General features: G+C 36.7%; 1 protein-coding gene across 1 annotated transcript; it reads left to right on the forward strand.

Moving 5' to 3' along the window:
* The first annotated feature begins 7,765 nt into the window (after positions 1-7,765).
* LOC145619160 (uncharacterized) lies at positions 7,766-11,133 on the forward strand. The gene is made up of 3 exons (XM_081673784.1): positions 7,766-7,963; positions 8,141-8,329; positions 10,636-11,133. The coding sequence occupies exons 1-3, from the start codon at positions 7,921-7,923 to the stop codon at positions 10,947-10,949; spliced, it is 546 nt and encodes a 181-aa protein (XP_081529910.1). The 5' UTR covers positions 7,766-7,920; the 3' UTR covers positions 10,950-11,133.
* Positions 11,134-14,107: the final 2,974 nt, after the last annotated feature.

Genomic DNA, 14,107 nt, shown 5'->3' on the forward strand with positions numbered 1-14,107 from the left:
GGGGAGGGAGATTAATAATAAGGGGGTAAGGGAGGTGCAGGAGGAGGAGGAGCTGGGAATGAGGGACAGTGAGTTGGGTGAGTCAGGAAAATATATGAGGGAGAGCAGGGAGGTGGGGGATAGGAATGTTGCGTTGGAGGAGGAGGCTAGCAGCCACTTCATAAAGGCTGCTAGTAACAATAAACAGCCTGTATTTCCTCAAAGTGTTATATCAGTGATGGGTAGTGAAGGAGCTGTTTCTGCTAGCCACAAAAAAACTTTTAAAAAAATTCCTCGACCAATTCCATTCGATGACCACATGGTGTGTGTGGATAGTGGTTTGATTGTTACTGGGGCAAAGAAAAGAAAGGGGGTGGAGATAAGGGAGAAGGAGGAGGGGCTGCAAAGAGATAAAAGGGTAAAGGAGTCTGACATGGAAGTTGAGCAATGCAACTTGAGGAAAGTAGCGGAGGTTGGATCAAACCAACCCCGCGAACAACAATGAAAACCTTATGCTGGAACTGCAATGGGCTTGGCAACCCATTGCGAGTTAAAGCTCTCCAAGATTGGTGTTGGAGAGATAGGCCAGAGTTGGTGTTTGTGTCGGAGACAAAAATCGATTCACAAAGACTTGAGCTTATTCGAAATAGATGTGGTTTTTCTAGTGGTTTCTGTCTAAATAGCAATGGGAGGTCGGGTGGCCTCGGCTTATGGTGGAGAGATTTAAACGTTGTGATAAACTCTTTCTCGGCTCACCACATTGAGGCTACAATTTGTGATGTTGATAATACCCCGAAATGGAAGATGGTTGGCTTATATGGGTGGCCGGAAGCTACTAATAAGCACCTTACTTGGAGTCTAATGAGAAGGTTAAGGTCGACTACATCGATTCCTTTGATGATGTGTGGGGACTTCAATGAAATCTTGGGCATGAATGAAAAGGATGGGGGTGCGGTTAGAGGTGAACGACAAATTGATGCATCCCGAGCTGTTGTGGATGATTGTTCTTGTAGAGATTTGGGCTTTAAAGGTAATATGTATACATGGCAACGGGGTAACTCTGTGAGCACTATGGTTCGAGAGCGTCTTGATAGATATATTGCCGATGATAAGTGGTGTTCGTTGTTCCCCTATTCGGAAGTGGTGCATTTCCCGATTTGTCATTCTGACCATGCGCCTATTCTTCTCAAATTTAGTGACAAATTTGAGGATAAGCGACAGGGAAGACTCTTCAGGTTTGAAGCTATGTGGTTATCAAGTGAGGTATGCGGTAAGATTGTCGAGAATGCTTGGAGTGAATGTAGTACGATGTCCATGCAGTATAGAGTAAATCATGTTGCTGGGAAACTGACTGAGTGGGCTGATAAAGAGTTTGGGGCAGTGAAAAAAAGAATTAAAAATGCAGAAACTTGTCTTAGTGGTCTACAAGGTGGCAGACTTGATGCGACTCGGTTACAGCAATGTAATGAGGTTGCGAATGAAATTGATGATCTTCGGCGTCTAGAGGAATCATATTGGTACGCCCGAGCTAGAGCAAATGAGATGCGTGATGGTGATAAAAATACCAAGTATTTTCATCATAAGGCTAGTCAAAGAAGGGCTCGAAACCGTATTAGTGGCCTTAATGATAAAAATGGTGTTTGGCAGTGCTCGGAGGCTGGGATTGCAGGGACCATTGCAGAATATTTTGATGAGTTGTTTAGCACAAGTACCCCGACAGACTTCGATGATGCATTGGCTGGAATTGATCATCTAGTCACGGATGAGATGAATGATACTCTCGAGCTTGAGCCAACCGATGAGGAAATTAGAGTGGCTCTTTTTCAAATGCATCCGAATAAAGCTCCCGGACCTGATGGTATGCATGCTCTTTTCTTTCAAAAATTTTGGGGTATTTTAGGTGGCGATATTGTGCGATTTGTTAAGAGTTGGTGGAGAGGTGATATCATGCTAAATGAGGTGAATGCTACCTGTATTGTTCTTATTTCAAAGTGTCAAGATCCGAAGAGTATGTCTGAATTTCGACCTATTAGTTTATGCAACATCTTATATAAAATAATTTCAAAGACTCTTGCAAATAAACTGAAGCCCTTGCTTGAAACGATGGTCTCTATCCATCAGAGTGCTTTTGTTCCGAAGAGATTAATTTCTGATAATGCTCTTGTTGCGTTTGAGGTTTTTCATGCTATGAAGAGAGGGGTTACAGGTCGGGATGGTACGGCGGCTCTAAAGCTTGATATGAGTAAGGCGTACGATAGGGTAGAGTGGATTTTTTTGGAAAAGGTGATGGCGAAGTTTGGTTTTAAGATTGCTTGGATCAATCGTATAATGCAATGCCTTTCGAGTGTCTCTTTCTCCTTTAAGTACAATGGGATGATTAAAGGGTCGCTTGTTCCTTCTCGGGGGTTAAGACAGGGAGACCCGATTTCTCCCTATCTTTTCCTCCTTTGTGCCGAGGCCTTCTCTACTCTTATCTCTAAAGCTGTTGCCGAGAAGAGTATTAGCGGGGTTCGGATTTGTAGAGGAGCTCCCAAGATTTCACATTTGTTCTTTGCTGACGATAGTGTTATATTTGCCAAAGCAAACTTGCAAGAATGCTCTAAGGTTGCTGATATTATCAGTACATATGAAAGAGCATCGGGTCAGAAGGTTAATATGAGCAAGACTGAAGTGGCGTTTAGTAAGGGAGTCTCAGCATATCATAGGAGTTTGATCGTGGGTGCTTTGGGAGTTAGAGAAGTGGATAGACACGAGAAGTATTTGGGGCTGCCGACTATTATTGGGAGATCGAAGAAAATGGTGTTCACTTGTCTTAAGGAACGAATCTGGAAGAAATTGCATGGTTGGAAGGAAAAATTGTTGTCTAGGCCCGGGAAGGAGGTAATGATTAAAGCGGTTGCGCAAGCTATTCCAACTTATATGATGAGTATATTCCGTATTCCTGATGGTTTAATCGAAGAAATTCAGGCACTCTTAGCCCGTTTTTGGTGGGGTTCGATTGGATCTGATAGGAAAATACATTGGCACAGTTGGGAGAAATTGTGTATGCCGAAATCCATGGGTGGGCTTGGTTTTAGAGATCTCAAATGCTTTAATCAAGCCTTACTGGCAAAGCAGTGTTGGCGGTTGCAGCAAGGTGGAAATTCCCTTCTTCATATGATCCTAAAAGCGAGGTATTATAAAAATTCTGATTTTGTTAATGCTTTTCGTGGCTATGATCCGAGCTACAGTTGGAGGAGTATTTGGGGGGCAAAATCCCTTTTGTTGGATGGATTGAAATGGAGAGTGGGTAATGGGAGTTCCATTCGGGTTTGGGATGACGCTTGGTGTAATGGGGAGCTCCAATTTCATGTACCTACCCATCTGCCCAATTATGACCCGGAGCTTAGAGTGTGTAGCTTGATAAACCATGATAGTAGGTGCTGGGATTTGGATGTCATTTCTGCTCAACTCAATGCAGTTGATGTAAGAGCTATTCTCGATGTCCCCCTCCCAAGGTCGTGGCAGCAGGATGCTCGGTATTGGTGGCCTACAAAGGATGGAATTTATTCTGTCAAATCAGGTTATTGGCTTGGTAGAATGGGTCATCTCCGTACTTGGGAGCTCTTTAATGGTGATTCCTCTGAGCTATGGAAGAAGATTTGGAACTTGTCAGCCCCCCCTAAACTCTGTCATTTCATTTGGAGAGCGTGTAAGGGGAGTCTTGGTGTGCTTGAGGTGCTCTTTAACCGCCATATTCGCCCAACTAAGGTATGTACTATCTGCAATAATGGTGATGAGTCCATTATTCATACCCTTTTCCATTGCAAGTCTGCTAATGCAATTTGGGCTCAAAGTAATTTTTTGAGTCTAATTGCTGATGCTCCCTCTAGCTCCTTTGCGGCTATGTTTTCATGGGTGGCTGATCGGGTTGACGGGGAAACGCTGAAATCGTTTTGTACCTTGACATGGGCTGCTTGGCACTGCCATAACAAGGCTATCTTTGGTGGTGAGATTGTGGCTGATCCTGTGAGTGTGGCAGTGGGTTATGTACAGTATTGTGCTGACTATTGTAGGTACAATACGAGGGTCAAGATGAGCAACCCAGGCTCGTGTGTTAGCACCTCAAACAGCAGCTGGAAACCGCCAGCGGTCTCTGCTGTCAAAGTGAATGTCGATGCCCATATTATGAGTGATGTGGGGGTGAATTATGGGGTGGTGATCAGGGATGCTGATGGTAAGATTGTGTTGGCTGCGGTGAAGCGTCTTGATGTGCGTTGGTCTGCAGAGCTAGCAGAGGCAGGGGCTGCTGCCTATGGAGTACAGCTTGCTGCCAGATTCGGGTATGGGAATATCGTTCTTGAGAGTGACGCTATAGGGGTTGTGAATGCCATCAACAGTGAGCATATGGGGGCTGCACCTGTGTTCCTTTTCTATGATGATATTGTCCGTAGTAAAGCTTCCTTTTCTTCTTTTAAATGCGTACATGTGAAGAGAGGTGGAAATGTGGTTGCACATAATGTAGCTAGATGGGATACATCAATCTCATCGGAACGTATTTGTATGTCGAACTTTCCTCAAAGCATTATTGCTTTGTCGGAGATTGATTTGCTTTAAATAATACCTCGCTTGCGTGTTTCAAAAAAGTTAATTAAACATAAATATATGTTTTTATTGAAGTTTTAAGAGTTGGAAATAGTTTCTAAGTACTACTTTTAATGTTTTATAAAGAGGGTTTAATCACCCATTAAAAAGGGAGATTTTTAGGGGTTTTTATATAATTTTCAGATTTTTATTAGACTTTGAACTTGCTGTAATTTCATGTATAAGAGTGTATTTTAAGGTTTTTATGAAGAAAATTTAAAGAACTATATATAAGCCTTTAATTTTAACTAAAGGGAAGGTTTTAAAGTGTTGTTTGATTTGGATTTTGAAGGTTTTAAAGTAAGTTAGTATTGCTGTAAATTTGATTGATTGGGTATTGATTGAGATGTTATTATTTGGCTTAGGAGAGGAGTTTATTGAAGGTGATTTCTAGTTAGTAAAGTGGCATACCAATTCGTTTGCTCAAGGTACGTACAAGTTACGAAACCTTTCTTTTAGGTGCATGTTTAAGGACGACGGATCGAGAACTTAGTATCATGTATAGGGATGACTGAGTTAAATTGTTTGGTTATACATTGTGAATTTCGTATGACGTGCACTATTTTATATTGCAAGTATTATTTGTGCTCTAATTATGCAAGGTGCGCTTAGAGGCAAAGGTATATGATTGGTGTAATGATTAATTTATTACTCATTCATGATTATGCAAGCAGGATGAGTAAAGGAAGAATTTAAGTCTTCTAAGACGAGGTTAAGGTTTTGGGGTGCCTTATGCACTCAAGGTGTTTATACACCGAGGTAGTAAAGGAATAAATAATAAATGTTGCTTGCCACTAATAAATCAAGAATTGAAATTGAAAAGTTGTTTTACTTGATTGAATTGATATTGGATTGATTGTATTGTTATGCATATGAGTCATCACCAAGTCTAAACCTGTAAATCACGTAAAGTGCAAGATGGATGAGCAATAAAACTCTAGATTGGTGCACTTCTGGAGTAATGACAATCAGGGGTTGGGATACATGGGGTATTAGCCGTGTACTTTTCTCGAGGCCGTCTGATCTACGAGTCTCTTATTTCAAATATTTTTCAAAACTAGGAGTTAGGTGAGATCTCATACTAACTACGGTCACGGAGTCGCGCCCGTGGTCGTTGGATGTTTATTGATGTTTCCGAAAGGAGGCATGGGGTTTTTCTTTTATTGATGTTCCAAATGGAGCATGGGTTGGACAACCTTGTCTATTGCGTAATCCAATGAATAAAAATAATGATTTACCTATTATTAATTAATGGAGTCTTAGTAATATAAACAGTTGAGTCGTGTGTTGAGTCTATAATTTAATGATGCATGATGATTGATTATTAGTAGCATGTTATGGATTTCTTAATTTATTTTGCAGCTTGTATGTACTCAGCTTTGTTGATTGCGTGCTTTGTGTGTCTTTCTCTGGTCATGGCCTTCGCCTTTCAATGACCCTGTGACGATCCAATTTTTACACTTGTAATATTGGGGAGCAGAATTACCACAGGTTCTTACACATGCAGCATTCATCAGGGTTGTGGGATCTTGAGTAGAGAGTTGGTTGTTTGCATTTTATTTCTTTTGCAAGTTTGAATTTATTTTAATTCGATTTTATTTGACACTAATTCTTTTGGGTTTGAATTTATTCGAACACTGGATTTAATCACTTACTACTTTTATTGGGTTTTGAATAAGGGCCTTAATGGTTCCAAGTTGTATGACTTAATTTGGTTTCATTCGTTGGTTTTGAAACTTATTTATAACTGATTTAGTTTTTCCGCTGCTATTTTCTGATAAAGCCTTAACGTTTGAACACGTGGCGGTAGCACGCCAGTAATTCTCTTGAATATTGTTCAGGGTCCTCACAGGTTTAAAGAGAGAATTATTGGGGTGTTACAATCAATATAATCATTAATATATATGCTAAAAACTATATAATGAATTAAAGATTAGGAAAATGTTATAAAATTAAATAATGATAAACTTAAAGAGCACCTTTTTTTTTTTATTTTTTTATTTTTTATTTATTATTTTTTTGCTATAACTTGTTGCTTAAACTTACTCCCCATTTAAGCATGTGATGATCTATGATTCAAGCAAATTAATTATGAGTAAATGAGTTCAATTTTGAGATATTGTGAATCAAACTACTTCAAATTCTCGAATTTGACCTCAATTTGTTAAATTTCTAGGTTTCATGATTAGACTAAGTTACAATGTGAAGAAATTAATGAGCAATATGGGTTTAACTTCAAGTTAGTGTGAAGAAGAATACCCTGAACATGAGCTTAAAAAAAAAAAAACAAAAAAAAAAAAACCATCATTTAATAACTCAACATGCATGAGCAATTGCATCTGCATTATGCCCTAGTGGTTTTGCTAGTTCTCTAATCCTCAAAATGAAATAGATGTTTTTCTTGTATGATTTGTTCCAAAAATAGTTACTTTGTGTGTTATCAGGTCATTTTACAGCCAAAAGTATATTTAAACCGATGTGTAAACACACACTCAACACATGATACATGTAACTATGTAAGTGCATCAATGCATTATAGTAGAAATTACAATGCATAAAGTTACAAGTTGAAATTCATCTTCACTTCTTTCACACTTAATAGACATACACGCCACATTTGGAAAGATAAAATAGAAGATTAAGAAGTGATAGATATATAGATGACTTTTCTTATTTGATATGAGTTGAAAATAAGATTGGAATAATGGTCAAAGTTACCAAAATATCCTTTTTCAAGTTTTCAACCCCTTTCCTCTATACCCTTTCACTAAGGGTAAAGTTATTTTTCCTCCCCGATCCTACTTAAACCAAAACCGCCAATTGATTCTGCTTTTATTATCCACCAATGATCAATTCATAAAACATTATGTTATTACTTATTCCACTCCATCCTTAAGTATTTTAATTAGTTAAATAAGATGCTTTATCCTTATCCTTATCCTTATCTCCCTCCATATCTCATTTTACCGACACTAAAACACTAGACCTCTTCAACGGTTCAACCCATACAACCTACCCCCTTCGACTCATCGAGTTATCCGTAAACCAACGCCACATGGTCCATTAGAGAAGATTAGAACAATACAACTTCCCATTCGATGGGCCTCATAGTCATAGGCTCATAGCATCACAACTGCAATGAAATAGGCTCTCCTCAACAAGTTTACTCAAAGGGCGGCGTATCAACAACCCAACCAAACACCAATTGAGAAAACCACAAAATCCCCTTCGAATTGACAAAACTCTACTCTCTTTCATAGTTTCATCTTCCATTTCTCAATCTCACCAGAAATTTCTTCCAACAGTCAAAAAGTAAAAATGAGCGAACCTCCGAAGTTATACGTTCACAAACCCAAGAAAGGTATATTATTATTCTTCACTTCTATTATTACTTGGTCTAATTTCTAGCTGAATTTTCCAATAAAATATGTGATTGATTGTGATTTGTGATTGCGACCCACTAACAAAGATGGAATCTTGTTCTTTTCTTCTTGTAATTTTATAAAAATGGCTGAATTTATTTGATTGATGAAAACAGCTCATTTGAAGCAATCCAAAGTAACAATGGAAGCCCAATCATCAACAGCAACACCATCATCTTCTTCGTCAACGGGTGGTGGTTATGGCGGTGGAGCTTCCGAGCCTCCAGAGGTTCCAAAGCAGTCTTTTTTGAGGCGGTATAGGTTCATCATTCCTCTCATCTTGTCTGTCAACGTTGCTATTGGAGGTTCGTTTCTCTATCTTTCAGTTCATATTTTGAGTTTTGGCATCTGGGTTTTCTGTGATTTTGCTTGTTTTGTTTGTTTAGGAAACTGAACTGTAATATTTAGATGCAATTTTTGTAAGATGGGATTTTAGGGTCTTAATTAGTTTGGATGAGAATTGCCAATTTATGGGGTGAAGATTTTGAACTTGATTTGGGTTTAAGGATTTAATAGTAATTTGGGTTTGGCACAATCAATTTTGTTTTGTGTGAGAATGGAGATTACTTTGCAGAATGTTTTTGTTGATCAGAATGTTGTGATTAGTACATCTGAATTAAATATTCTTGCTGACTTTGATCTTGGAGAGTTGGACTGCTACCGCGATTAATAAAGGTTGCTATTAGTTGATTAGATTATGCATTACAAATTACAATCTAGAAAACAAGGTAGACTCCTCATTCCAAGGGATTAAAGATGGAGGATCAAGCATGAAGGATTAAATTTGACTTCCTGTATTTGTTACTTATGGGCCTGCAGATGTAATTTGCTGATAATGCTGTTGCTTATTTGTGTGAAGATGATTTCCTTTGATTAATACGAGTAATATGAAACCCTTCACATGGCTAGTGTGGCTTTCACTCAAAAGTGAAAACAATACTTTTACTCGTATATGCTAGTGTATGCTAAAATTACTCTCTCCTTTCTTCAGCCCCCGGTTAATAGGCCATCTCTAATATATTCCCCTTGGAGATAATAGTCCTATACGTACTCACCATGGTGCCTGATGATTGATATAGAATAGACTCATTAATAAAAACTTCCTTGTCTGTTACTGTCAAACTAGATGTAGCCACACTTGTTCTTTTCAATCAAATTGTCCAATCATACATACATCTTGCCTGCATATATGATTGTGTACCATCCTGCTTGTATGACAAATATAACCCATTATCTGCTGTTAAGCTCACTAAACTGTATGTCCATCATTATTCTTGCTTTCACCTGTTTAGGCTGTGGTTCGGTGTCAAACCATTGTTATGGCGGTATCATGCTGCTTATATTCTATATTAACCTTTACTTTGTATTAGCGTACTGCTAATAGTATCTAGCTGTGGAATTGTCTAAGTTGTAATTTAGCATTTGTTTTCCATTGAGCTGTAGCAAATACTCTAGTTTCTTAGCATCTTTGGACTTGATTTGTGCAGCAAACTTAGTGCTCTTTTTTTTTTTTTTTTTTTTTTTTTAATATGATTTTATTGCTATAGTGCGTCAAGTGGAAAATTTGAAAAGTTAGTGGTTTTTGCCATATTAAGCTGGTAACTGGTAAGTGTGTTTCGCTGAATCTGTGCACCAACAAAGAATGAATTGTACTTGGCGTGTTAAGCAGAGAAACTTTACAAAATTGATTGCTTATACCATAATAAGCTGGTAATTGTGTTGTGAATGGAAATTGTGTAGTAACTACAACAATGACTTGTGGCTTACGAATGTAATATTTATTTTTTGAATTATCATGCCTTCAGTTAGGGATGTCTTATGTTACTAGACTCTGAGATGCCTTATGTTACTAGAGTCTGAAATGCCATATGCGACTAGTTTTTAACTTTTTTTAAATCATAAAATAGAAATATTCAACGGCATTCCTTGGGAAACTCACAATATTCCTTGAGAAATGCATATTATCTTTGCTGCCTTTGTAGGAATGTGATCCACAGTGAGTTTAGAATCGGACCATTTGGATCATGGAATAGCTAAAATGGTGACGGATTTTTGCCGTTTGGTCAAAATATTTTAAATTTGTGCTTCCCTTAATTACAAAGCCTTCAAATATGGGTTCTAAGGAAGAGGCTTTATTTTTCCGTGTTTAAACTCTTAAGCTTCACCTCATTCTTCCCATGCTATTTCACATTTCCATATGCCTGCTTTACTAACATGACAAAGAAAGTTTTCTCTGAGTTTGTTGATGAAATTCTCAAAGCCAATCACATCATTTATTATTGTTGTTGTTTTTTTAAAAAAAAAAAAATTATTTTGTGGCTTTCAGATTTATGCTCGAACAATTTCTGCCCTTTGTTCCTAAAATCTTGCTTGTGGTTGTTAAGGATTGTCATGTCAGCAATGGTTTGTTGAGTTCTCTTTTTTATCCTGTAGACTTTTGATTGCATAACCTTATTGCTGTTGACAATATGATTCCTGCTTTATAGAATCTCCTGCAGCATTGTTTGTTATAGTTGCTTCAGTGTGATTACTTCTCCTTGTGATAATTTGTTATCACATTACTTTGTTATCACATTCGTTAATTTCTGATAGCTGTCTGTTTGTCTTATAGCTTATCTGTTTATGAGGACTAAGAAGAAAGACAAAACTGTTGAGGAAGAAACTACTGATGCAACTCCCACTGCCACACCCTCAACGTCAAGTGCAACCCCAACAACTGCTGCTGTTACTGCGAGTCTGCCAGCAGCACAAGCAACTAGAGTGCGAGAACCAATTCCTGAGCAGCAGCAAAGGGAATTGTTCAAGTGGATGCTAGAAGAAAAGAGGAAGATCAAGACAAATGACCCTGAAGAAAAGAAGCGCATCGATGAAGAAAAAGCTATCCTGAAGCAGTTTATCCGAGCCAAGTCCATTCCAAGTATCTAAAAATTTGTGCAGAAACAGGTGCTGGAAGGATCAGGTATTTTTTTTTTTTATTGGTTTTCGAGGACCAGGTTTAAAACTTTTGCTTCTTTAAGGTGCACAATAGATTTACAAGTCTTGTATTGTTTCATGGTTAACTAAATCATGCAAGTATATTTTATACCTAGACCAAATTGTAATTTCTGTGTGATGAAAGTTTTATTGTGGCCATCACCAACACCAACTGAAACAAGCATATAGCATTACTGTATATGAATTTAGGTAACTTGAAGCTGATTTGACCCAAAGCAAACCGACCTGAAATAGATTGATTGTGTTGATTGTATATGTAATACTAATACAGAGTGTGTAATGTCATGAAGAAGCAGCAACTAGCAAAGTAGACGTACAGATGTACAATTACAATTACAAAAGGTTAGTATCATTTTACATTCTTAGAACGGGAAAATTCCTGCATGATCCAGCTTTGTAAGTCAACCAGTGAAATGGGCGAGTGATTGTGCAGTCGACGATTGGTTAACCTCCGATGAAATCTGCAGTTTCTGCACATACACTATTTCTAAATACTGGATCGTCCATATAGGCTAAATATTTAGAATTTTTGATATTAATCGTCATCCACTTTCTAAATTTATTGATTGTTGTAAACGAAATTGTGATGAACAACTTATCAGAACCTGATATAACCTCAACTACCAAAAACTGATTAGCTCACCTGTCAAATATAGCCTGGAACACTTTTCTGGTTGTTAGTACGGAATCCAACCTGAAGTTCAAAAGTTTATGTACGCAATAACTATCATGAACTAATCAAGGAATGAATCCAAAATCTTTCGAGGACAACTGCAGAGTATATACGAGTGCCAAACTGTAACTGAGACTTCATTTTGTATACATTGATATGGATCATTGGACTGAGAAAAACTCATACTTCGAATTTGATACAAGTTTTGATTTTTGGAAAGAATTTAATATATGCAATATACAAATTTGTTTTCAAATGTACGTTTATTATTTTTGGACATATCAATATTATTTGTTACACCTTACACCTAAATATATGAATCTAATGTACGCATCATAAATTATAATATGGGTGACAATTAGCGCATGACATACTTTGCGCCCAAAAATTATGCACGAAATAATTATAAACTTAAAAGCAAGTTGACCCTATACATTAAGCGCCTATTTCATATGTAAAGTAGAGAATTGAATGAATGAAAGAGGAAGTATCTTAATGTGATACAATGATTACATATGATTACAAGTGGTTTTACAATATCTAAAATATGTATATATGATACATTAAACAATGATATAGTATAATTTGCCATAAAAAAAATTAAAGTTAACATTGTATGAATTGAAGTTAGGTAGGTAGTCCTACAAAGCAAAGATGAAGTGATGAGCAGTTAGCTATATATGACAATTGTATATTGCGTTTCAATAGTCAAAAGAGAGATTTTGGGGCTCCAAAAGAAGGCCTTTTCAATTATTTAGTTTGCTTAAGAGGAGTTTAGCCCTTAATATTATTCTTTTATTCCAGTAGATTTAAATGATGGCCTTTAGACTACTATGTGGAACAATAATCTTAAGGGTCATTAATCTTTATTTAAGATTCTGACCCTTAATTTGGAAGGTTATAGGCAACTACTAATCTACTTTATAGTATGTGTACATTGGTCTCCTAACTGTATTCTTGATTTGTCATTTATGTATGTATAACATCCAAAGTGCAATTTGCATTCCAAAATGAGGTGTTTAATTATAACTAACTTTTACAATAGCAATAGCCAAAAAAAAAAAAAAAAAAAAAAAAAAAAAAAAAAAAAAAAAAAAAAACCTTCAAAATTTTAGAACAAGGCCTAAAACTTATAAATAAAAAATCATGCGTAGTATTGTTAAGTATTACTATACTACGAGTATTATCATACTAAAAAAATGAGTGATTTTCATAGAAAAATTCACATAATACTTCACTTAGAGACTTAGAGTGCGTTTAATTAACCTGAACTTATGTTAATACATTTAATGATTTAGGGTTTCTTCACATTTACTCAACTAAACTGAACTGATTAGAGCTAAACTGAACTGATTGGAGTTGAACTAAATTGAGATGAAATGAATATTTTATGAGAGAGGGAAATTAGGAGCCGAACTGAACTGAACCGATTGAAGCTGAACTGAACTGAAATTAAGTAGATGTGAACAGTCCCTTAAACCTATAACATTAGCTTTGGCATTATAGATGATATATGATCACCGCACTAATAATTAGTAATCGAGGGAAATACGTGTGCAAGTGCATATTATAATGCATAATATATTGAAGATAATGGGGATGGGGGCTCCATTATCCAAGTAAGCCTCTTCAAACTTTGGCCTGTCAACTAATATATATATATATATATATATATATATATATATATATATATATATATATATATATATGTGTGTGTGTGTGTGCGCGCGCATTTTTAGGGGAGGAATGGAGGATTTTAGGTTTGTTTTGTTTGAAATGATGGGAAAGTGTGAGTTGGGGGATCGAAGTTTACAATTAACTATCACATGGACGCACGAGGGGATGAGGGGACGCCCTTAATCCCACTTAATCATGGTTTTGGACTTTTGGGCCGTGGTCAATTTCCATCGAACTCATTCTATCTACTACGACATACGTAGTATAAAATAAACTTCTAAGACATTAAAGTTGTGAAGGAAAGTAGACGTTTATACTTTATTTCCTACATACAAATATACTTTCTCATGATTTTAATTTTTTTAAAAAAGAATAATGAAAAGAGTGTTCTTGTTGTATTTGGGACTTGGGAAGCTTTTTCTATGTACCAGCAAGCAATTTCTTAGATGTGTTAGCTTAACAATGGCCTTAAATGTTAGCCAAGAGGCAAATTAAAGTAATTGTATTGACATACGAAGTGTTTATTTTGGGGTGTAGACAAGATTTAATCCTAATAATTTGGTATGAGCATCTCTCGATATTCTAATCAACTACCTTTGTCCCCCAACTTATTACCTTTAATCTACAATGACCTAAGTAAATTAAGTAAAAATGTAAGTAAGAAATAGCATGTGCCATGTGATACTTATAAAAAAAAAAAAAAAAAAGGTAAAATAGTAGAGTTTGTGCTAAACGAGAG

Source organism: Chenopodium album, chromosome 3 (genome assembly GCF_948465745.1).
Source record: "Chenopodium album chromosome 3, dcCheAlbu1.1, whole genome shotgun sequence".
Classification (NCBI taxonomy): Eukaryota; Viridiplantae; Streptophyta; class Magnoliopsida; order Caryophyllales; family Amaranthaceae; genus Chenopodium; species Chenopodium album.

Coding starts and splice junctions, on each gene's coding strand:
- LOC145619160 (XM_081673784.1), top strand. CDS start 7,921: ATGAGCGAACCTCCGAAGTTATACGTTCACAAACCCAAGAAAG. Junction 7,964..8,140: donor CGTTCACAAACCCAAGAAAG/GTATATTATTAT, acceptor TGATGAAAACAG/CTCATTTGAAGCAATCCAAA. Junction 8,330..10,635: donor TGTCAACGTTGCTATTGGAG/GTTCGTTTCTCT, acceptor TTTGTCTTATAG/CTTATCTGTTTATGAGGACT.